General features: G+C 47.2%; 1 protein-coding gene across 1 annotated transcript; it reads right to left on the bottom strand.

Moving 5' to 3' along the window:
* Positions 1-443: 443 nt before the first annotated feature.
* Positions 444-3,570, bottom strand: LOC125509506 (gamma-tubulin complex component 3). Its single transcript, XM_048674487.2, has 3 exons — positions 1,269-3,570; positions 761-1,171; positions 444-663 (listed from the first exon to the last, which is right to left on the bottom strand). The coding sequence occupies exons 1-2, from the start codon at positions 3,491-3,493 to the stop codon at positions 910-912; spliced, it is 2,487 nt and encodes an 828-aa protein (XP_048530444.1). The 5' UTR covers positions 3,494-3,570; the 3' UTR covers positions 444-663; positions 761-909.
* Between the last annotated feature and the right edge of the window lie 20,030 nt (positions 3,571-23,600).

The following is a 23,600-nucleotide window of genomic DNA, read 5'->3' as shown; positions in this document are numbered from 1 at the left end:
GTGTAACGGACCTCCAAAGCTAGATAAAAAATATGAGAGCAGAGCAACTAGTTCAGGTCTTCATAGCAATTTAGATCTGCCCAGTTAACAGAAGATACGATTGGACATGCAGTCCCCACACCATGCATCTCAGATTAAACTTGCAGATGCCGCGTACAAACTTTTTCAGTTATTTTAAGCATGGAAACGACTGTCCAAGTTATCATAAACAAATTAGTAAATATGACCGTTTCCAGATATATCAGTAATATAAAATCACTAGTATGATAAGTTGGTAACCAATGGCCACGCATTGCTCAAGACTTTTATCTTCGAAAGAAAACAGGATGTCTTGACATAAAGCATTAAGGTAACAAAAAAGTAACTCTCCTTGTAAGTTATAAGTAGACATGGAATCCTATGATAGTTTGGTAACAATTTTGGTATCCAGCAAACACAGCAACTAGCCAAATCAGATTCTCATTCTCTTGTAACTACAGAATACAAGCTGGTAAGGATAAATCTCCGTGCAATCTAAATAAATAAAAATACAAAAGCAGATAAATGAAATGTGTACCGATACACCCAAAACAAATGCCAAATCAAGGTAAACTTACATCAACTCTGTACACTAACATTGCTTATAACGCAGGTTCCAACTTCATGGCATTGGTGGATAAACATCTGCACCAGAATAGTGACAAGGTCAAAATTGAAATTTCTCATACTGGCAATGATGAATAACCTGAGAATATTTGTATTAACCCCAGCTAGAAATTACCTTCAACAGCCCAGGACAGCTGAATGTGCTCATGCCGTTGAACTGACAATATATCAATCAGTGGGGCTACCGTATACACAAGAATGCCTCAAAAATCCAAACCAAAAGGTAAATCTGACACCTATTTCTTCCACATTAGAAGCACTCACTCATTTGTTGGACGAAACACGGCTGTAGTATTCAGTGAAGTCTAAACGGAAGAGAAGGAACTTTAAATCAACATGCTGCTGAAGGGGCAACTGGGAGATAAATGAATCAAGAGAAACTGTATAATCTTTTGCAATGCTGTCCAAATCTTCACCCATTTTCAGAAAAAGTTCCCCGGCGAGTTGAATCATAGCTTTTCTGCCCCCCTCCAGCCATGAACCTGTTTCCTTGGTTTTTGTTTTTGTTTTCGATTTACCCTTTCCCCTGCAGTAAGAAGGAAAACTTAAAAGTAAACCAAACAGTAGATGTGATAAAGATTTTGAGGGAAAGATGTTATTAGCTATTTCTGCAATAATCTAACCTTAGTTGCAACTCGTATATCCGTTCAAACCACCTATCAGCATGGCTGCGGAACTGTAATATGATGTCAAACAAGGCAAAAAGATTTCTCAAAATTCCCAGGGACCGCTCGCCCAGGAGAGACTTCTCGACAATTGAAGTGAGATACTTATCATGTCCCATGAGAAGATCGTCTAAATCTTTTGCTGCATCCATTTCTTCTGAAAAACGAGCCCAGGAAACCTCTAGGACCTCAAACATAATGTAGTACTGGAAGTTGGTCACAAAATGGTTCATTTCATTAAACAGAACTTGGCATTTCCGAAGAACTGAAACAAACTGAGCCCTGATGCTTGCCCCTTCCTTGTAAAATGGAGAAGAAAGAATGCAATTAGGCTTCATTGTCTTCCAGACTCCAGTCAAGGAATGGTCAACACGCTTAAGCTTCCATAGGAAGTTGAATATCTTGAGGTACATCTTCATGACTGAAGCAATGAACACCGTGTCCAGAGGGACCCTAGCATCATACTCCAAGGAGAAGACATCCCAGCCAACATCGCCATCTCCGTGATCCATCATCTTTACTTTTATCCGGTCCAAGATGTCACGGTCATCATATTGTGCGTCAGATGCACGTATTGCAGTTTCAAGCAAGCCAGCAAGGTGGAAGGGGCTAATTCTATTGGCTGGTTCTGACAACTCAGGACCAACAACATCCATGAGATACTGAACAAAATCACCCTGCCCAAGAAGCAAATACCTCTTGATAGCAAGACAATGGTCTTTAAATCGATATCGCTTATGAATCACGTCCATCAGACGTTGATCAATCCTCTTGGCTGCTTCTACCACCAATGCCTCCAAAGCATCAATCTGCCCATAACCAAGCCCACCTCGACTGGTTGTGGTGCCAACATAGGCTGCGGCCTCAGTGGCAGCCTCAGCCCAACCATTATCATCACAGCAAACTCTGAGAAAGTTGATTGACTTCCCCGTTCTAAGGATCCGTTGTGCCAGCACCGGAGAAATGAAAGACGGTAGCATATCAGACTGAATAAGGTAGCCCTCCCGCCACAAAGATTCAGCCTTGACTGGCTGCCCAAGGATGAAGAACTCGCCAAATACATCCTCCAATTCACCCTCAAGCACCCAGCTCCGGACCATTTCAAACAGTGGTGAGCACACTCGCCGCAGCAAGCGGCCCATAAAATCTTGAACCATGGGATCCCCATGCTGTGCGTGCCCATGGATCGCACCAGCCATCCCACCACCTCTCAAGCCACGGCATCCATCCACCAAGACAGCCATTAAGCGCATTCTCACTGTAGGCTCAGCAAGCCACACAACAAGGCGCCGCAGTGAGAGGTAATTGCCTGACACACCCGAATCAGATCCAGGTGTTGGAATTGGATTTAACGAGTATGACTCTAGAACGGCAAGCAGCTTGTAATAATCAGATAGTTCCTCCTGTAGAGCTGAGCAGAAGGCCTGGGCAACAGTGCCTACCTCGGTGGCGGCATGAGAGGGCAAGCGGCTTACATTGTCGGAAATGAAGCCTCGCACCTTGCGGAACAGCCACCCGACCTCACACAGCTTGCGTACCAGGGTGCGAGTGGAGCGGGGCACGCGGACGCCATCGGGCAGGTCGTAGGCGTCGCTGCCCTTGTCATACCGGACGTACCGGCCGTCAATGCCCTGGCAGGCGTAGAGCACGTCGCGCACCAGCGCGGCCTCCGACACCTCCGTCTCGTCGAGGACCAGCTCGGTGTACTCCCGCAGCGCGATCTCGCGGATGTTGTCCGGATCCTTGGAGACCAGCACCACGCCACCGGCCGGCGTGCCGGGCGCCCGCGAGGCCTGCTTGCCCCCGGCCGCCGGCGGCGCGGCGGTGGGGAGGTTGGGGAGGCAGGAGGAGGCGGCGGCGGCCCCGCGGCGGTGGGAGGAGAGCGAGTCGAGCAGGTAGAGGAGGGGCCAGAGCGAGGCGGGGCGGGATCGGGCGGAGAGCTTGGAGTGGAGGTCGGCGAAGGCGAGGGCGTCGTCGGGGCGGCCGGAGGCGGCGAGGCGGCGCTTGATGGCCTCCGCGACCGCGTGCTCGTCGGGGAGGACGGCGGGGGCGAGGCGGCTGGAGAGCAGCCGGTGCGCGAACCGCAGCGCGCCGCCCGCGTCGCGGCCCCCGCCGCCGGATTCGGCGGGGGCGAGGCGGAGGACGAGCTCCTTGACGAGATCCTGGGCCTGCTGGTCGTCCATCGGGGCGCTGGGGTTCGAGCCGGGCGGCTGAGTTGGTTGGATGGAGGTTTGGGAATTTTGCGGGGTGGGTGGTTTCTCTGTATCCCTCTGCTTTTGTTTTGTATTTTTTGGGCGTTTGGATTTGTGTCACGGCCAATTCCATCGTTTTGGGCGCGGCGAGGAATCTTTTTGAAAAGGGGATGGCTAGATGCAAGTCACTAAAAAACGAATTTGGGTTCAGGGCCGTCGGCTGTAAAATGGATGGCGAGATTATTATCTTCAACCTCTCGCTTTCTTTTTTCTTCATCTGCTTCCGCCCCCGTATCTGCCAACTTTCACCGCTGCGGCGCTCCCGCGCAGCCTAGCCGCACCGCCCTCCCCCACCCACGGGCCATCGTCGTGTTGCCGCTCCCCAACCATCCATCTGGCCCCAGCGTTGACGAAAATTTTCCCCGATGAATTTGCACCACCATCGTGCTGCCACCCCCACTCCCTCCGTCAATGATAGGTGATGGGGTAGCCCTCCAATGAGCTCATTCCTTCTCCTTCATTCCCTCCAGCCTCCCTCCGACGAACTTCTCTGCCCTTCTCAAAATCAACTAACCCAAAAGCTAAAGCCAGTCGATTGACTTTTAGCCATTGTGTTTTGAAGAAAAAAATTGTCGAAGGTCGTGTGTTATGTGTCTCTATGAGTGGGGCTGAGAATTTGGAAATGGTCATGGACCGTGGAGTTTGGGGTGTAGTCCACGAAAGAAACAGGGACTTACAACATCAATTTAAATCAAATTTATATTACATGCCCAAATCTCTGTCTTCTTGTATGCAAAAATGGTTACTTTCACATGTAATCTGAAACGGTCTACAATTCTTTAATACAATACAGACGCAGACACTCATATATATACACACATAAACTCATCATTATGAATGCACGCATGCATAACCTACATCTATGAACACATTCGAGTAACCGGGACACCACATCATCTTGATGCCTTCATAGTCTCGCCGCGCCTCCCCGGCCTCAACTTCTCCCTGGCCGGCCCAACACGAGAGGAGCGTTGGCTCACTAGCGCACATTTTCTTGTTTTTTATTTAGTATATTCTGGAAAGGACACATATTTTATTTAAATTATAAAAAATATTAGTCATTTAAAAAATGTTCATGCATTCATAAAAAAGTTTGTCATATTCAAAATATGTTCACGACATTTTTATAAAATGCTAATACACTGTAAAAAAATGTTCACATAATTTAGGAAAAATGTTCTGTGCCATTCAAAAACATTGCATGGTTTAAAAAATGTTTTGCTCCATTCAAAAAATGTCGGTGACAGTTAAGAATTTTTTATATAATGTAAGGTAATGCTCGTGTAGTTTTAAAAAAACATCATACCATTCAAAATATGTTCTTGACATTTAAAAATTGTTCACACGTTTGAAAAGACTTCGTGACATTTGTAAAAAAAAATCTTATACACATCATTTGGAAAAAATGTTTGTATCATTTTAGAATATATTCAACGTGTATTTGAAATGTTTAGCATGTATACGGAAAAAAATCTTCAAACATTTATGTTCATCATGTATTGGAAAAATGGTCGATGTATATCAAATAATATGTCGCATGTATACAATTTTTTTACAACACGTATTAAAACATAGACATGTATTCTAAAAGGGTATAAAATAAAATATATTTTAAAAAACAAAGAAAACAAATAAAAACACATAGAAGCAAATCTATACCTAATAATAATAAAGGACGGTGCGTTTCTTCGAATTCTTAGTCCGTCCACCATATATAATTATTTTTGCTATCTGAGGTGGTACTAATATTTGGGTTTTTTAGGGGTAAAGCTAAATTTTATTGATCAAATGCCACGGAGTGTGGAATACATCTCGGATGATGGGGTTGAACAAACCACACGTGGCGTCCCTGACCTAAAGAGTGGGAAAGCTTAGCTAGATTGTGAGCCTGTTTATTTCTCTCTCGATCTTCAAAAATGAAATTACAACTAAAACAAGTATCACGAAGCTTAATCTCACTAATGACACTACCGTATCTTCCTTCTGAGCCCTTTTGGATGTCTTCTACAACTTGCTTGGAATCTGAAGTAATAATGAAGTTCTGCAAGAGCAGATCGTCTGCCAGAGAAAGTGCCTCCCTGCACGCAATGGATTCAAGTATAGTTGAATCACGGATGCCATGTATCACCAACGATGAACTTCCCAAGTAGTTACCTTGGTCGTCTCTACACACTGTTGTCGTTGTACCACATCTAGATGGTGTGGACACTCCTGCGTCAACACGTATTTTTACAAAACCCGTAGGTGGCACCTTCTGTCTCCGCTCGCCTCTTGGTGCACTGGCTTGGTGTGAGTTTTGTGCTGGTCTCGCATCCTTTAGTACCTGTAGCTCTGAAATATATCTATCTATAAAACCCTGGGTAGCTTGTGGACTTTGAAAAATATCTTCATGTATTGCTTTCCTCCTTAATGTCCATATCGCCCGCAAAGTGACCACCACTCGGGTGAATTGAGCATGAGAAAGATCATCAACCAAAGAGAACAACTAATATTTTGCATGCGGCTCTGAGGTAGAGATAAGTTGTTGGGCAAGCTTATCATCGACAAGCGCCCAAGAGTTGTGTTGTGAAACTCTTCGCACACTCTGTATTGCCGGTCTTGATGGGCTTATATGGTTACAACAGAAGTACAGAGGGGGGAGGAGAGTACAAACTGCAGTCCCTGCATGAGAGGACGCACAAGGCGCATGACCTGGACTAGGTAGCGCACGACCTGCACTAGGTTGTTGGAGACGTGCGGGAGTGGGAGATGAGGCCGTTAGCCACCCGAGGGACGACCTGAAGATGCTGTCGAACACCCCCCCGCAGTCGCAATGTGGGGTTCGCCGACGTTAAGACTGGTACGAAAATCATCTAAGAGATGCGTCGGGAGCCCTTTGATGAAGATGTCGGCAAATTGTGAGCTCGTGGGTGTAACACCCTCGATGCGACTATATCTCCCACGTGTCGAGACACGACTTAGAGGCATAATCGCATTGAAGGCATATGTCGCAAGTTAGGCAATCTTCACAACATCCCATGTAATATATAGATAATAAAAGGGGAGATAACATAGTTGGCTTACACTCGCCACGTCAATCAAGGACATGAATAACATTACATCAACCAAACACTCATGGCCCGACTACGGCGCCAAAATAAAAGATAACCAACATGCGACACGGTCCCGATCACCCTCAACTGGGCACCACTACTGATCATCAGGAAAAGAAATATAGTATCGTTGAGAGTCCTCGTCGAACTCCCACTTGAGCTCAAGCGCGTCACCTGGAGCGGAATCATCAGGCCCTGCATCTGGTGTAATAGTAATCTGTGAGCCACAGGGACTCAGCAATCTCGCACCCTCGCGATCAAGACTATTTAAGCTTAATAGGTATGGCAAGGTAAGTATATGTGGAGCTGCAACAAGCGACTAGCATAAATGGTGGCTATCCTGTTCGCAAAAGAGAGCGAGAAGAGGAGGCAAAGCGCGAGCGAGAAACTAGAGGGCAACCTGCGCAAGTATTACTCCAACTCCGTGTTCACTTTCCGGACTCCGCCGAGAAGAGACCATCATGGTAACTCACACTGTTGATTCATTTTAATTAAATTAAGGTTCAAGTTATATACAACCGGACATTAACAAATTCCCATCTGCCCATAACCACGGGCACGGCTTTTGAAAGTTCAAATCCCTGCAGGGGAGTCCCAACTTAGCCCATGACAAGCTCTCACGGTCAACGAAGGAATAGACCTCCTCCCGAGACGTTCTGATCAGACTCGGTATCTCGGTTCTACAAGACACTTCGACAGGTTAAAACAAGACCAGCAACACCGCCCGAATGTGCCGACAAATCCCGATAGGAGCTGCACATATCTCGTTCTCAGGGCACAATCGGATAAGCAATCCGTACAACTAAAACCAGCCCTCGAGTTTCCCCGAGGTGGCGCTGCAAGGGGCTCTAGGTTGGACCAACACTCAGAGGAGCACTGGCCCAGGGGGGGGGTTTAAATAAGATGACCCTCGGGCTCCGGAAACCCAAGGGAAAAAGAGGCTAGGTGGCAAATGGTAAAACCAAGGTTGGGCATTGCTGGAAAAGCTTTAATCAAGGCGAACTATCAAGGGGTTCCCATTATAACCCAACCGCGTAAGGAACGCAAAATCCGGGAACATAACACCGATATGACGAAAACTAGGGCGGCAAGAGTGGAACAAAACACTAGGCGAGAGGCTGAGCCTTCCACCCTTTACCAAGTATATAGATGCATTAAGATAACAAGATAATATAATGATATCGCAACAAGTAAAAAAATGTTCCAACAAGGAACGGTCTCCAATCTTCACCTGCAACTAGCAACGCTATAAGAGGGGCTGAGCAAAGCGGTAACATAGCCAATCAACGGTTTGCTAGGACATGGTGGGTTAGAGGTTTGACATGGCAATTTGGGAGGCTTGAAGGCAAGTGGTAGGCATCGTAGCATTGGCATAGCAAAAGAGCGAGCAATCTAGCATAGCAAAGATAGTAGTGATTTCGAGGGTATGATCATCTTGCCTGCAAAGTTGCCAGAGTTGACTGGATCCTTGAAAGAAAACTCAACGGGCTCCTCGTTAGCGAACTCGTCTCCCGGCTCTACCCAAACAAGACAAATAAGCAAACGGAACACAATCAACCACGTGCAAAGCTCAAACACTAAGATGCAATGATGATATGCTATGCGGGATGCGATGCGAAATGCATATGCAAGATTTGACAAGGGATGCATGAACCTGGCCTCAACTTGGGAATCCAAGTGTGCCACTGGAAAGATGAGATGAAATCGCTTGAAAACGATATAAAGATCACCGGAATCGAAGTTACGGTTTGGAAATGGCAAGCAATTCAAATATGGCCACGTTCTGCGATTTACAGCAAGTAGCCATCTAAATGCAATGAGATGAACATGCTACAGCACTCAAACATGACAACAAAATACATGGCAGGGATGCATTCAAGATTCTTAACAAAAGTCTAGCACTGAGCTATGGCCAATTCATCCATTAACAGGTTCAAACAAGCATGGCAAAAATGCAAATGGTAAACAGATCTCAGACTTAGTGAAATTAACACTTGTCTGGAATTTCAGATCAGGTAGCACACTTCGGAGCAACAAAACTATATTCTACAGGACCTGAACATGGCAAAGTAAAGCATGGCATGGAGCTACTCAAAGAGCTTAACAAAAGTCTCTTACTTACCTTGAGCCAAAAGGGATCAGAAAATACATTTGCAAGCATGTGAACATGGCAAAAACATAATCGGTTCTCAGACTTAGTGAAAACTGGAGCATGCTGAAACAGATATCAAGTAGGCATGTTTACAAGCTCGATGCACTCACTACAGAGCAAGTCATGACAAGCTAAGCATACATCCATCAAGAATACACAAAATGCAAGCTAGACATGGCAAGAACAATAGCATAGCATGCACGGATCAATTACAACATCATCGGCAAAATCACTAACAAGAAGACAATCTGCCTAGATTCACAAAATAGCAAACGTAGAGCTCGATTGACTCAAGCTAGGGTGCTCCATAATTGCAAACAAAGACATGGATGGATAGAGCACTACAATATTAACAAAACATCCTTACTGATCATCCTCAAAAGAGGCACGGATCACTAGGAAACAACATGAACATATGGCCATATGAGATAAACAGGTCAAGGACTTAGTGGAAATGCTAAGTCCCTGAAATCAGCATTAGCAAGTGCCTCACTTTGCAAGCTTGTGCTAGTCACCACACACATCACAAAAATACATGGGTTGCACCTCTGGAAAGATGGCAAAACCCTTAACAAAACATATGTGGAACTCATGGGCATATCATGCACACAATAATCATGGCAAAAATGACAAATATCTAAATGGAGTAGCAGATCTGACAATTATCTCAAGTAGCACTCTTCTAACAGCATTTCGGTCATCAAGATGAACTCAAATGAAAATGATGCAATGGAATGAAATGATGTGCTCTCTGAGACGAACAATTTGATATGCTATATGCCCAAAATGGAGCTACTGATGCAAAGTTATAGCACGATGAACAGGGAAACATGAACTAGGGTTTCGGGAGAAAGTCAACCCGAAACAGATCTAGATCTGAGATCCGGCGGCACGCTTCCCGAGGTTTGCCGGAGATGCACTGTAGCTGGCCGGAGCTTGTCGAGGACGCCGGAGTGAGGAGAGGAGAAGGAGCCGGATCCGGGGCGCGAGGACGGCGGAGGAGCTCCGGGCGGCGAGGGACGGCGGTGAGGCGCGCGGGCGGGCGGCGCGCCGGATTTGTGGCGGCGGAGGCCGCCGGCGTTGAAGTCGGCCGCGGTGGCGCGGCGGCGCCGGCCGGCGAGAGCGGGCACGGCCGCGGAAGAAGGCGCGGGCGAGGGGCCTGGCGGCGCGCGGCGGATGGGCCGCGGGGGACGGCCTCGGGCCTGGCGGGCCCTCGCGGTCGGTGGCGGGGACGAGGCCACGTGGCGGCTCGCCAGTGGTTGCGGGGCGGCGGCGCGGGACGTCCGGCGCGGACCGGACGTGTCCGGCGCGGCGCGATGCGGATTTTAGGGTTTTGGGGCAGAGGAGATCCGGGAATTGAAATGGGGGAGGTATATATAGGCATAGAGGGAGCTAGGAGAGTCCAAATGAGGTGCGGTTTTCGGCCACGTGATCGTGATCGAACGCTCTAGATGATGGAGAAGATTTTGGTGGGTTTTGGACCAAAATGGAGGGGTGTTGGGCTGCAACACACACAAGGCCTTTTCGGTCCCTCGGTTAACCGTTGGAGTATCAAACGAAGTCCAAATGGTACGAAACTTGACAGGCGGTCTACCGATAGTAAACCAAGGCCGCTTGGCAAGTCTCGGTCCAATCCGGAAATGTTTAATCCCCACACATGAAAGAAAGGTAGAAATGACCACCGGAGGAGAACGAAGCGCCGGAATGCAAAACGGACAACGGGGAAAATGCTCGAATGAATGAGATGAACACGTCTGCAAATGCAATGCACATGATGACATGATATGAGATGCATGACAACGATAACAACACATGGAGACAAAGATCCGAACCCGAGAAAATAAAATAACTTAACGCCGAAAACGGCAAGAGTTGGAGTACATATTGGGTAAGTTACATCTGGGGTGTTACAACACTCCACCACTACGAAAGGATCTCGTCCCGAGATCTAGGACTGAAAGAACGCCGGGTATTTAGAACAGAGGTGATCCTCGCGTTCCCAGGTAGCTTCACGGTCGGAATGGTGTGACCACTTGACTTTGAGGAATTTGATTGACTTGTTGCGAGTCTTGCGTTCAGTCTCTTCAAGAATAGCAACTGGGTGCTCACGATAGGAGAGATATTCTTGGAGCTCAATGTCCTCGAAGTTGACGGAGCGGTCAGGAGTCTTGAAGAACTTTCGGAGCTGAGAGACATGGAACACGTCATGAACATTTGCAAAGTTTGAAGGAAGCTCGAGTTGATAGGCGAGATCGCCTCTCTTGCTGACAATCTTGAAAGGTCCACGTATCTAGGGGCAAGCTTCCCTTTGATACCGAAGCGACGAGTACCTTTCATAGGAGAGACGCGGAGGTAAACATGATCTCCGATCTCGAAAGCCAAATCACGGTGCTTACTATCATAGTAACTCTTCTGGCGGGATTGGGCTGCTTTGAGGTTATCTCGAATGACTTTGCACATTTCCTCTGCCTCTGTGATTAAGTCATTACCCAAAAGCTGACGTTCACCGGTTTCGGACCAGTTGAGAGGGGTACGGCACTTCCTGCCATACAGAATTTCAAATGGGGCCTTGCCCGAACTTGCTTGAAAACTGTTGTTGTAGGAGAATTCAGCATAAGGAAGACAATCCTCCCACTTCATGCCGAAGGAGATCACACAAGCCCTGAGCATATCTTCAAGAATCTGATTGACACGCTCGACTTGGCCGCTAGTTTGAGGATGGAAAACTGTGCTGAAGCGGATGTTGGTGCCCATGGCCTTCTGAAAAGAATCCCAAAACTTGGAGGTAAAGATGCTGCCACGGTCTGAAGAGATCACTTGTGGAATACCGTGTAGAGAGACAATCCGAGAGGTATAGAGTTCCGCCAATTGAGCTGCAGTGATAGACTCTTTGATAGGCAGAAAGTGAGCCACTTTAGTGAGTTTGTCGACGACAACGAATATAGCATCATTGCCACGCTTGGACTTTGGAAACCCAGTCACGAAGTCCATTTCAATATGGTCAAACTTCCATTCTGGAATGGCAAGAGGTTGGAGGAGACCCGCTGGTCTTTGGTGTTCTGCCTTCACTCTTCTGCAGACATCACACTCATTCACGAACTGAGCGATCTCGCGCTTCATTCGAGTCCACCAATAAGTCTGCTTGAGGTCCTGATACATCTTCGTGCTCCCAGGGTGGATGGAGAGGAGAGAATTGTGAGCCTCGTTCATGATCACTTTACGGAGGTCACCTTTGGGTACAACAATACGATCCTCGAAGAAGAGAGTGTCCTTGTCATCAAGGCGGTAGCACTTGTACTTGGGTTGACTCTTGGCAATCCCAATCTTCACCTTTTTCACCATAGCATCAAGAAGCTGGGCTTGGCGAATCTGGTCTTCCAAGGTAGGAGATACTTGAAGGTTGGCGAGGAAACCTTGAGGAAAAACTTGCAGATTAAGTTTGCGGAAAGCTTCACAAAGCTCGGGTTGATAAGGCTTGAGAATCAGACTGTTGCAATAAGCCTTCCTGCTCAATGCGTCAGCAATCACATTGGCCTTGCCTGGAGTATACTCAATACTCGGATTATACTCTTGAATCATTTCGACCCATCGAGTTTGCCTGAGGTTGAGATTAGGCTGAGTGAAGATGTACTTGAGACTCTTGTGATCAGTGAAAATGTCCACTTTTCTTCCCAATTGGAGATGTCTCCAAGTCAAAAGAGCATGCACAACTGCCGCCAACTCGAGATCATGAGTGGGTTAGTTCTTCTTATTGGGCTTCAACTGGTGAGAGGTATAAGCAACGACTTTCTTCTCTTGCATCAACACTGCGCCAAGACCTTGGAGAGAGGCATCACAAAAGACCTCGTACGGCTTGGATTCATCAGGCAGAGTCAGAACTGGAGCAGTGATCAATTTCTCTTTCAAAGTGTTGAAAGCAATGTCACACTCCGGAGACCAAACGTACTTGACGTGCTTCTGGAGAAGATTTGAGAGAGGCTTCGCGATCTTAGAAAAGTTTTCAATGAATCTTCGGCAATAGCTTGCGAGACAGAGGAAGCTACGGAGTTGCTTCACGTTCTGAGGAGGTTCCCAATTCACAATTGCAGACACCTTCTCAGGATTCACGGCAATGCCCTTGGCAGAGATGATATGACCAAGATAAAGAGCCTCATCGATCCAAAATTCGCACTTGGAGAACTTGGCGTAGAACTTGTGTTCCCTCAGCTTATCGAGTACCAAACGCAAGTGCTTGGCATGATCTTCCTTGTTCTTTGAGAAAACCAGAATGTCGTCGAGATAGACCAAAACGAAGTCATTGGTGTAGGCGTTGAAGATGAAGTTCATCATGCGGGAGAAAGTGGGAGGAGCGTTGACGAGGCCAAAAGACATGACAGTGTATTCATATGAACCATAGCTTGTCCTGAAAGCCGTCTTGGGAATATCTTGCTCACGGATTCAAATCTGATGATAACCCATACGGAGATCAAGCTTGGAGAATACTTGGGCACCCTTGAGTTGTTCGAACAGCTCGTTGATGTTGGGAAGTGGGTATTTGTTCTTGATGGTCTTCTTGTTCAATGGATGGTAATCAACACAAAGTCGGTCTGTTCCATACTTCTTCTTCACAAAAAGAACACCACAACCCCACAGAGAAGAACTAGGCTGGATGAGACCCATTCTCTCTTGAATATCGAGTTGTTTCTTCAGCTCCTTCAACTCTTCAGGTCCGAGCTTGTAAGGACGCTTGCACACTGGTTCCGTGCCAGGCTCAAGATCAATAACGAATTCAACTGGCCGGTGCAGAGGCATTCCTAGAAGCTCTTCTAGAAAGACGTCTTGATATTCGCAAACGACTGGAATTTGCGAGATAGCATCCAGTTCACCCTTCTCATTGAGAGAAAATAGACGGATGGTATCATCACGAGCGGCAAAGACAATTACATCCTCAGACGAATGAGTCAATTGAATCTGCCTGGCTGCACAATCGAGATGCGCCTTGTGCTTAGAAAGCCAATCCATCCCGAGAATAAGATCAATATCCGAGTCACCAAGAACATTTGGAGAGGACAAGAACTTATAGTCACCCAAAGTGATTGTAACATCCGTAATGCATACACGAGATGTCATTTGACGGGCCGGAGAAACAATAGCCAACGGTTTCGACAACACTTGAGTAACAAAATCATGCTTAGATGCAAAAGGTCTCGACATGAAACAATGCGATGCACCAGTGTCAAAAAGAACTCTTGCAGGAATATCGTTAACAGGAAGGTTACCCATGATGACATCTGATGAATCCTCTGCCTAAGCTGCATTCACCATATTGACCTTGGCGTACTTGGGGTTATGCTTGATCACAGCTGTACTTGCCGATCTCACAGGAGGAGGAGGAGGAAGACGCCTCTGGTTGAGACACTTATTGGCATAGTGACCCTTCTGTTGGCACTTGTTGCACGTGACCTCTGAAAGAGGACGGTGGTACGGAGCACTCGATCTTGGAGCTTGAGACGAAGTCCTGTTCTGAAAGCCAGGGTTGGGTGGGTGGGAAGATCCACTGCCACCTTTGCTCTTCTGCTGATACGGCTGACGGAACGGAGGAGGAGGAAGCCAATACTTCTGCTGCTTGGCCACTTGAGTAGAGGAAGAAGGAGTAGTGTCTCTGACTCGCTTCTTGGAAGCATCACACCTCAGTTGAGCGGCCTCTTGCTTCAATGCCATGTTGTAGAACTCATCGTACCTCAAGGGCTCAAAAAGAACAAGAGCTAGCTGAATTTCTTCTCTGAGACCACCCCTGAACTGGTATATCATGCTCTTCTCGTCAGGGACGTCCTGCTTAGCAAAGCGGGCGAGCTTCTGAAACAACTTGTTGTAGTCATAGACAGACAAAGAGCCTTGCTTCAGGTTGCGGAATTCCTGACGCTTGCTTTCAACCACGCTCTGGGGAATATGGTGAGCTTTGAAGTCTTGACGGAATTCATCCCAAGTAATAGCACGTCCACCTCTGGAATCCTTGTACTGCTGGAACCATTCTGCGGCTTGATCTTTGAGTTGGAAGGAAGCGAACTTGACAAAGTCCTCAGGCCTGACGTTACTGCACTCGAAATGCTTGCACAGATCCACGAGCCAATCGTCAGCATCAGTTGCCTCAACACAATTGCTGAAAGTTTTTCGCCCGTTAGCAAGGAACTGGTTGAGTGTAGCAAAGTGATTCTGATTGTTGCCTTGGTTCCCTTGGTTGCCTTGATTGCGCTCTTGAAGAATTTGCATGATCAACCGTGTGTTTGCATTGGTTGCGACCATCACAGCTTGCCATGCCTCCGGAGGAGGGGGGGTGGTGGCGGATCTTGATTCTGATTCTGATTGGTGCTCTTAGCGGGAGCCATCCTGAAGAGGTTGACCACCGTTAGCACATAGACAGATAAAATGAAGCTGAATCCAACGGAATGAAAATTGCAACATATAGTCTTCACATCCGAACAAAATGAATGAATGCATTCCTCTTGAAATGGTCACATATCCATAAATTGAGAAGACACTTAGAATTTAGGTAGAGAAATAAATCAACAAGGTACGGATCAAGAACGAATACTCGATAAGAAATCCCAATCTCAAACCAAATATCCGTGGAAGAAGAACTAGAGCTACAAGAATTCCCACCTATGAAACTCCCGAACCTTTCCGGTTATGCAATCAGGTGTTGGGGATACAGGGGAAGCATAATATCTCACCCAAATCTAGCAAATCCTACATCCAGCTGTATCCATCCTTCAACACATAACCAAGAAAAACTTCGGAAACCATCTACCTCAACCTTCGAAAAGCATCCGTTATACAAGTTATGGCGATACTCCCGAACTCCCACCCCAGTACTGGGTGGCGTCGAGGTTATCTCACCAACGAACTGCATAAAGAGATTTTCGATGTCGGCGTACTAAACTCAGGTATTCCAGAACTGCAACGATAAAATTATGACGACAACACCTCAGAGCTCAACTCCCCGGGACACTTCCACAAAACCCCTGACAGGAGGCACCAAGACAATGTTCTCGTCATAAAACCATCGGAACGATTCCAAGATACCCGCGTGATCCTAAATTTTTTTTTGTGAAATTTGAGAAGAGAAGAGTCAAAAGTCTACGTCAGGATGCCTTACCAGAGCGATGAGGAGACTGGGAAGTAAAAAGAATTCCTAAACTCTCCGATATATAATTCCTAAATGACTCAAAACATTTTTCTAGACACAACTCGGCCGCTAATAACGATCAAGCAATGGGGCTCCTAAGGTCGGGGAAGGCTCTGATTACCAACTTGTAACACCCTCGATGCGACTATATCTCCCACGTGTCGAGGCACGACTTAGAGGCATAATCGCATTGAAGGCATATGTCGCAAGTTAGGCAATCTTCACAACATCCCATGTAATATATAGATAATAAAAGGGAGATAACATAGTTGGCTTACACTCGCCACGTCAATCAAGGACATGAATAACATTACATCAACCAAACACTCATGGCCCGACTACGGCGCCAAAATAAAATATAACCCAACATGCGACACGGTCCCGATCACCCCCAACTAGGCACCACTACTGATCATCAGGAAAAGAAACATAGTATCATTGAGAGTCCTCGTCGAACTCCCACTTGAGCTCAAGCGCGTCACATGGAGCGGAATCATCAGGCCCTGCATCTGGTGTAATAGTAATCTGTGATCCACAGGGACTCAGCAATCTCGCACCCTCGCGATCAAGACTATTTAAGCTTAATAGGTATGGCAAGGTAAATATATGTGGAGCTGCAGCAAGCGACTAGCATAAATGGTGGCTATCCTGTTCGCAAAAGAGAGTGAGAAGAGGAGGCAAAGCGCGAGCGAGAAACTAGAGGGCAACCTGCGCAAGCATTACTCCAACTCCGTGTTCACTTCCCGGACTCCGCCGAGAAGAGACCATCACGGTAACTCACACTGTTGATTCATTTTAATTAAGTTAAGGTTCAAGTTATCTACAACCAGACATTAACAAATTCCCATCTGCCCATAACCGCGGGCACGGCTTTCGAAAGTTCAAATCCCTGCAGGGGAGTCCCAACTTAGCCCATGACAAGCTCTCACGGTCAACGAAGGAATAGACCTCCTCCCGAGACGTTCCGATCAGACTCGGTATCTCGGTTCTACAAGACACTTCGACAGGTTAAAACAAGACCAGCAACACCGCCCGAATGTGCCGACAAATCCCGATAGGAGCTGCACATATCTCGTTCTCAGGGCACAATCGGATAAGCAATCCGTACAACTAAAACCAGCCCTCGAGTTTCCCTGAGGTGGCGCTGCAAGGGGCTCTAGGTTGGACCAACACTCAGAGGAGCACTGGCCCGGGGGGGGGGGGTTTAAATAAGATGACCCTCGGGCTCCGGAAACCCAAGGGAAAAAGAGGCTAGGTGGCAAATGGTAAAACCAAGGTTGGGCATTGCTGGAAAAGCTTTAATCAAGGTGAACTATCAAGGGGTTCCCATTATAACCCAACCGCGTAAGGAACGCAAAATCCGGGAACATAACACCGATATGACGGAAACTAGGGCGGCAAGAGTAGAACAAAACACTAGGCGAGAGGCCGAGCCTTCCACCCTTTACCAAGTATATAGATGCATTAAGATAACAAGATAATATAATGATATCCCAACAAGTAAAAAAATGTTCCAATAAGGAGCGGTCTCCAATCTTCACCTGCAACTAGCAACGCTATAAGAGGGGCTGAGCAAAGCGGTAACATAGCCAATCAACGATTTGCTAGGACATGGTGGGTTAGAGGTTCGACATGGCAATTTGGGAGGCTTGAAGGCAAGTGGTAGGCATCGTAGCATTGGCATAGCAAAAGAGCGAGCAATCTAGCATAGCAAAGATAGTAGTGATTTCGAGGGTATGATCATCTTGCCTGCAAAGTTGTCAGAGTTGACTGGATCCTCGAAAGCAAACTCAACGGGCTCCTCGTTAGCGAACTCATCTCTCGGCTCTACCCAAACAAGACAAACAAGCAAACGGAACACAATCAACCATGTGCAAAGCTCAAACACTAAGATGCAATGATGATATGCTATGCGGGATGCGATGCGGAATGCATATGCAAGATTTAACAAGGGATGCATGAACCTGGACTCAACTTGGGAATCCAAATGTGCCACTGGAAAGATGATATGAAATCGCTTGAAAACGATATAAAGATCACCGGAATCGGAGTTACGGTTTGGAAATGGCAAGCGATTCAAATATGGCCACGTTCTGCGATTTACAGCAAGTAGCCATCTAAATGCAATGAGATGAACATGCTACAGCACTCAAACATGACAACAAAATACATGGCAGGGATGTATTCAAGATGCTTAACAAAAGTCTAGCACTGAGCTACGGCCAATTCATCCATTAACAGGTTCAAACAAGCATGGCAAAAATGCAAATGGTAAACAGATCTCAGACTTAGTGAAATTAACACTTGTCTGGAATTTCAGATCAGGTAGCACACTTCGGAGCAACAAAACTATATTCTACAGGACCTGAACATGGCAAAGTAAAGCATGGCATGGAGCTACTCAAAAAGCTTAACAAAAGTCCCTTAGTGACCTTGAGCCAAAAGGGATCAGAAAATACATTTGCAAGCATGTGAACATGGCAAAAACATAATCGGTTCTCAGACTTAGTGAAAACTGGAGCATGCTGAAACAGATATCAAGTAGGCATGTTTACGAGCTCGATGCACTCACTACAGAGCAAGTCATGACAAGCTAAGCATACATCCATCAAGAATACACAAAATTCAAGCTAGACATGGTAAGAACAATAGCATAGCATGCACGGATCAACTACAACATCGTCAGCAAAATCGCTAACAAGTAGACAATCTGCCCAGATTCACGAAATAGCAAAAGTAGAGCTCGATTGACTCAAGCTAGGGTGCTCCATAATTGCAAACAAAGACATGGATGGATAGAGCACTACAATATTAACAAAACATCCTTACTGATCATCCTCAAAAGAGGCACGGATCACTAGGAAACAACATGAACATATGGCCATATGAGATAAACAGGTCAAGGACTTAGTGGAAATGCTAAGTCCCTGAAATCAGCATTAGCAAGTGCCTCACTTTGCAAGCTTGTGCTAGTCACCACACACATCACAAAAATACATGGGTTGCACCTCTGGAACGATGGAAAAACCCTTAATAAAACATATATGGAACTCATGGGCATATCATGCACACAATAATCATGGCAAAAATGACAAATATCTAAATGGAGTAGCAGATCTGACAATTATCTCAAGTAGCACTCTTCTAACAGGATTTTGGGCATCAAGATGATCTCAAATGAAAATTATGCAATGGAGTGAAATGATGTGCTCTCTGAGACGAACAATTTGATATGCTATATGCCCAAAACGGAGCTACGGATAGAAAGTTATAGCACGATGAACAGGGCAACATGAACTAGGGTTTCAGGAGAAAGTCAACCCGAAACAGATCTAGATCTGAGATCCGGCGGCACGCTTCCCGAGGTTCGCCGGAGATGCACTGTAGCTGGCCGGAGCTTGTCGAGGACGCCGGAGTGAGGAGAGGAGAAGGAGCCGGATCCGGGGCGCAAGGACGGCGGAGGAGCTTCGGGCGGCAAGGGACGGCGGAGAGGCGCGCGGGCGGGCGGCGCACCGGAGTTGTGGCGGCGGAGGCCGCCGACGTTGAAGTTGGCCGCGGTGGCGCGGTGGCGCGGCGGCGCCGGCTGTCACGACTGGTTTTCCAATAAAAATGTTTATTGAGAAACCAATCTTTTGAGTCCAGTATGAGAAAAATCCTCCTTACCGGTAGACAAATTCTTGATACAATAAGCCAGTAGCATAAAATATATTACAGGGTCGAGCTACGGTTGCTCAACCAAATTATTACAAGCACGCTAATAATTATACATAATGGCGGACATGACACAGTGGTGTGGAGGCATACTACTGACTCGAGGATAGGGTGGTGGTGGAAAAACACAGCGGGGAGTGAGATACATGACTCTAAAACTGGCATCTCATCGAGCGTCGAGGTGAGGCTCGATGAATTTATTTGGTAGCGGAAGCGGATATAATACAGTGACCAAATCCAGGGTCGCACGAGACTGACTGGGATTCCTCTAGGCGTCGGACTCGCTATCAAATTCTTCATCCATGAGATCGCCTTCGTCAGCATCTGGCCAAATCAACAAGCCAGGTGAGTACTTTGAAAGTACTCGCAAGACAGTTCGGACGTAAGATATAACAAATGCATGCATGGATGCGTCATGAGTATTTTAACAGTGGCACATTAATTCGTAAAAACAAGACAGGTAAAAAGGGGGTCGGCGGTAGTCCGCTCGAAAACCCAACAAAATAACTGTAAACCCAATCGGGTTCTGAAGCGACACCTCGATAGGAAGATAAATAAATAAAGCACGCCGCAGTCGGGCGTCTAGGTGACACCACATAAAGGGCTTTAAAAGAAATGCCACAGTCGGGCGTCTGAGCGACGCCACATAAAGGGCTTTAAAAGAAATGCCACAGTCGGGCGTCTGAGCGACGCCACATAAAGGGCTTTAAAAGAAATGCCACAGTCGGGCGTCTGAGCGACGCCACATAAAGGGCTTTAAAAGAAATGCCACAGTCGGACGTCTGAGCGACGCCACATAAAGGGCTTTAAAAGAAATGCCACAGTCGGGCGTCTGAGCGACGCCACATAAAGGGCTTTAAAAGAAATGCCACAGTCGGGCGTCTGAGCGACGCCACATAAAGGGCTTTAAAAGAAATGCCACAGTCGGACGTCTGAGCGACGCCACATAAAGGGCTTTAAAAGAAATGCCACAGTCGGGCGTCTGAACGACATCGCAGAAAGGGCTTTCATTGAAAGTAAAATATAACAATGCCACAGTCGGACGTCTGAGCGACATCGCAGAAAGGGCTTTTATTGAAAGTAAATAATAACAATGCCACAGTCGGACGTCTGAGCGACATCGCAGAAAGGGCTTTTATTCACAAGTAAGTAATGCTCATAATAAATATTCAATTCATGATAATAAACGGGTTAGTCCATCCACAGGAATAAACATTTAACCGGACTTAGCACTCATGTGATTCACCGGAGTCTCTGTCATCAAAACTGACATTTGTCAGGATAAGATAATACCGAACTTGGACATGGAATAGACGATTCAAAGGAATATATGACTCTGCAGAGTTTGTACGAAATTTTTTCCCACAGCCAACGGATTTCCGTAGTCACGAAGGACTAGTTCCGTTTACAGTATTTCGGAAGAAAAACAGCTAACCAGTACACATCCATCCTACCTCTTGATGCCAGGAATCACCCTAGACATCGTCCAAGAAAAACTTTTGAGACGGGGAGATCACAATCTCGAATAGCATGGGATCAAATTTATATACGCGCGCTCTAAGGGGTGCCCCCCTCTCGGTCCCAACCGGAAACACCCATGCCCCCTGACCGGATGACTGGCTTTAATCCAGGGCCATGGAACCATCATCACGGCCTCTCCTTTTGGTGTGTACCAAGAAAGCGGTTTGCAACTTACTAAGCCATATTCCTTGCGGAAAACATGTGGTAGTACAGGGAAGGAAAAGTGGAAGGAACTGGATCGATACGGGTTGACACTGAAGTCATATAGTCTGGCATAAGACTGGCATGCTGCAACACTGCCATGTTACCCATCCTCATGCCAACACATGGCCATGCATACTCACATTCATCCACTTATGGATTTTCGAAACTCACTTGCCTCATCGTTGCATGTAACACGACATTCGTCGGTATGCTCATCAACATGCCATGAAACTACTTAATGCAACATGCCAAAACAATCATCATATCAAAAGTTCAAACATGCTTGCCTGGTTCAGAGTAGTCGGAGCCTAGCTCGGTGAAGTTCGCGGTCCCGTCACCTCCTTCGGTATCTACGGCATAAAGAAAATATACGCGCTATCGTGAATACCGTGAGGTGCACAAAAATTTCTCCAAATGTTTTTCAAATAAATCTGATAAAAAACTAGACAAAATTTTAAGGAGGACAAAAAAAGAATCACTCAAAAATTCCTTTCTGTTAAAAAGTTATAAGGGTTTTAACCCAAGGACTCATCTGTAATGAAACAGAAAACTTCCAGGGGCTAACTTATAAAAACAGAAAACGATTCGATTGAAAATACGCCGGCCCAGAGGGGTGACGTACTTTGGCAGAAGACGCCTTCAGAAAACGGTTCGTTTAAAAAGAACTGAGAGGCTGACGGGCGGGTCCCACCCGTCAGGTTTGAATTTTCAAACGGGGGACGAAGCTCGTCGGCGCCCGAGAGCCGCGGTGGTCGCCGGCGGCGATCCACGGCGAGGCAGGGAGATCGGAGAGTACCTCCGTGTTCAATGCGTCCTTCCGCGTCGGTGGGTGGTGGTGGTGGTCGCCCGCGAGTACCACGTCGGCGGCGACGCTGGCTCCGGCGGACGGCAATTCGGGTGGTTGTGGACCTCGTCGGAGAGAGCTGTGAAGATCAAATTGGAGTGGGGGTTAGACTCTTGGGTGCTCGAGGAGGCTACTGACGAGGTTTGGGCGTCGGGGATGGCCTCACCGGAGTGAATCGAGTTGGTGGCCGAGGCGGAACGAGGCGGCCGGAGTTGGGTGAGGAGACCTCCTCGAGGTCCTCCTAGTGGCCTGGCGGGGTGTCTGTGGGGTGTAGTGAGGGTGTGTGCTCGAGGGCGAGCTCGGGGTCCCCTTTTATAGGCGATCCGAGGCGGTGGCCGTGAACGGGGTTCTCCGGCGATGGATTATGGCGGCGCAGTGCTCGGTCGGGGAGTTTAGGAGGTTGGGCATCAACGTGGAGGTCCACTGGTTCCATTCAGACGCTAAACGGACTTGGATTAGGAGCTTGGGGTGGGTTTCGACGGAACGGGGCGGCGCGGGTCCGTCGGCGGTAGAGAGCGTGCCCAGTGCTTTCCGGGCCACGGCGACGGTACAGCGGGGTGTGCTGGCGTGCATGAGGCCACGCGGAGCTACCAGGAGGATTGGGCGGCGCCGAACGGCGTTGAGCCGCCGTTCTGCTCCCTGTCGGCCGCTACGGTGGTTCGGCCGCCGCAAGACACGCCGGCGCAGGCGGGCCAGGGTGCCACCGACGCCAGGAAGGCGCCAAGCGCGCGTGTGGAGCTCCGGACAAGCAGGCCAGGCGGCGAACAACGTGCCAAGGGCACTGTGGCCGCGTGACCGAAATCTGACGAAGAGAAACGACACTGAACCCTGAAGTTTCTCTGAATTTTCTGAATGTGCAAAGGAACAGTGCAGCTCAGGTGTTTGACAGAATGTTTTTGGTATGAGGGAGGCTCTGCTTGAGCTGATTTTTTTGTGGAGTGGCCTCTCATTTCACCAGGAGACTGCCTGAATTTTTGTGGAATTTTTGGAGAAGTGTAGATATGAATTTCACCAAATTTGGCAAATCTGGTCCAAACTTGCAGAGAGTAAAATTTGAAAAATTTGAAAAGAAGAAGAGTGGATCAAGATGGTTCTAGGTTGTGGGTACTAAGGACTATCCAGGGGAGTTGGTTTGGGATAAAAACTCAAAGGCAATGAGGTACTTGCTTTGAAAATCACTCAGGCTCGAAATAATTGGCAGAAATGATTTGAGAGATAAAAATAATTGAAATAAAATCCAAAACTTGTTTGGACTTGTTGAGACAGAGAATTTAGATTGTTCAAAGGTGGAGGGAGGGATTTTGAGAAGATTTACTATAAGAGACATGGTAAAACCATGGGTGGTTTTC

This window comes from Triticum urartu, chromosome 5A, assembly GCF_056163025.1.
Source record: "Triticum urartu cultivar PI428250 chromosome 5A, HENAU_Tu73, whole genome shotgun sequence".
Classification (NCBI taxonomy): Eukaryota; Viridiplantae; Streptophyta; class Magnoliopsida; order Poales; family Poaceae; genus Triticum; species Triticum urartu.
This window is presented reverse-complemented; position numbering and strand designations above follow the sequence as displayed.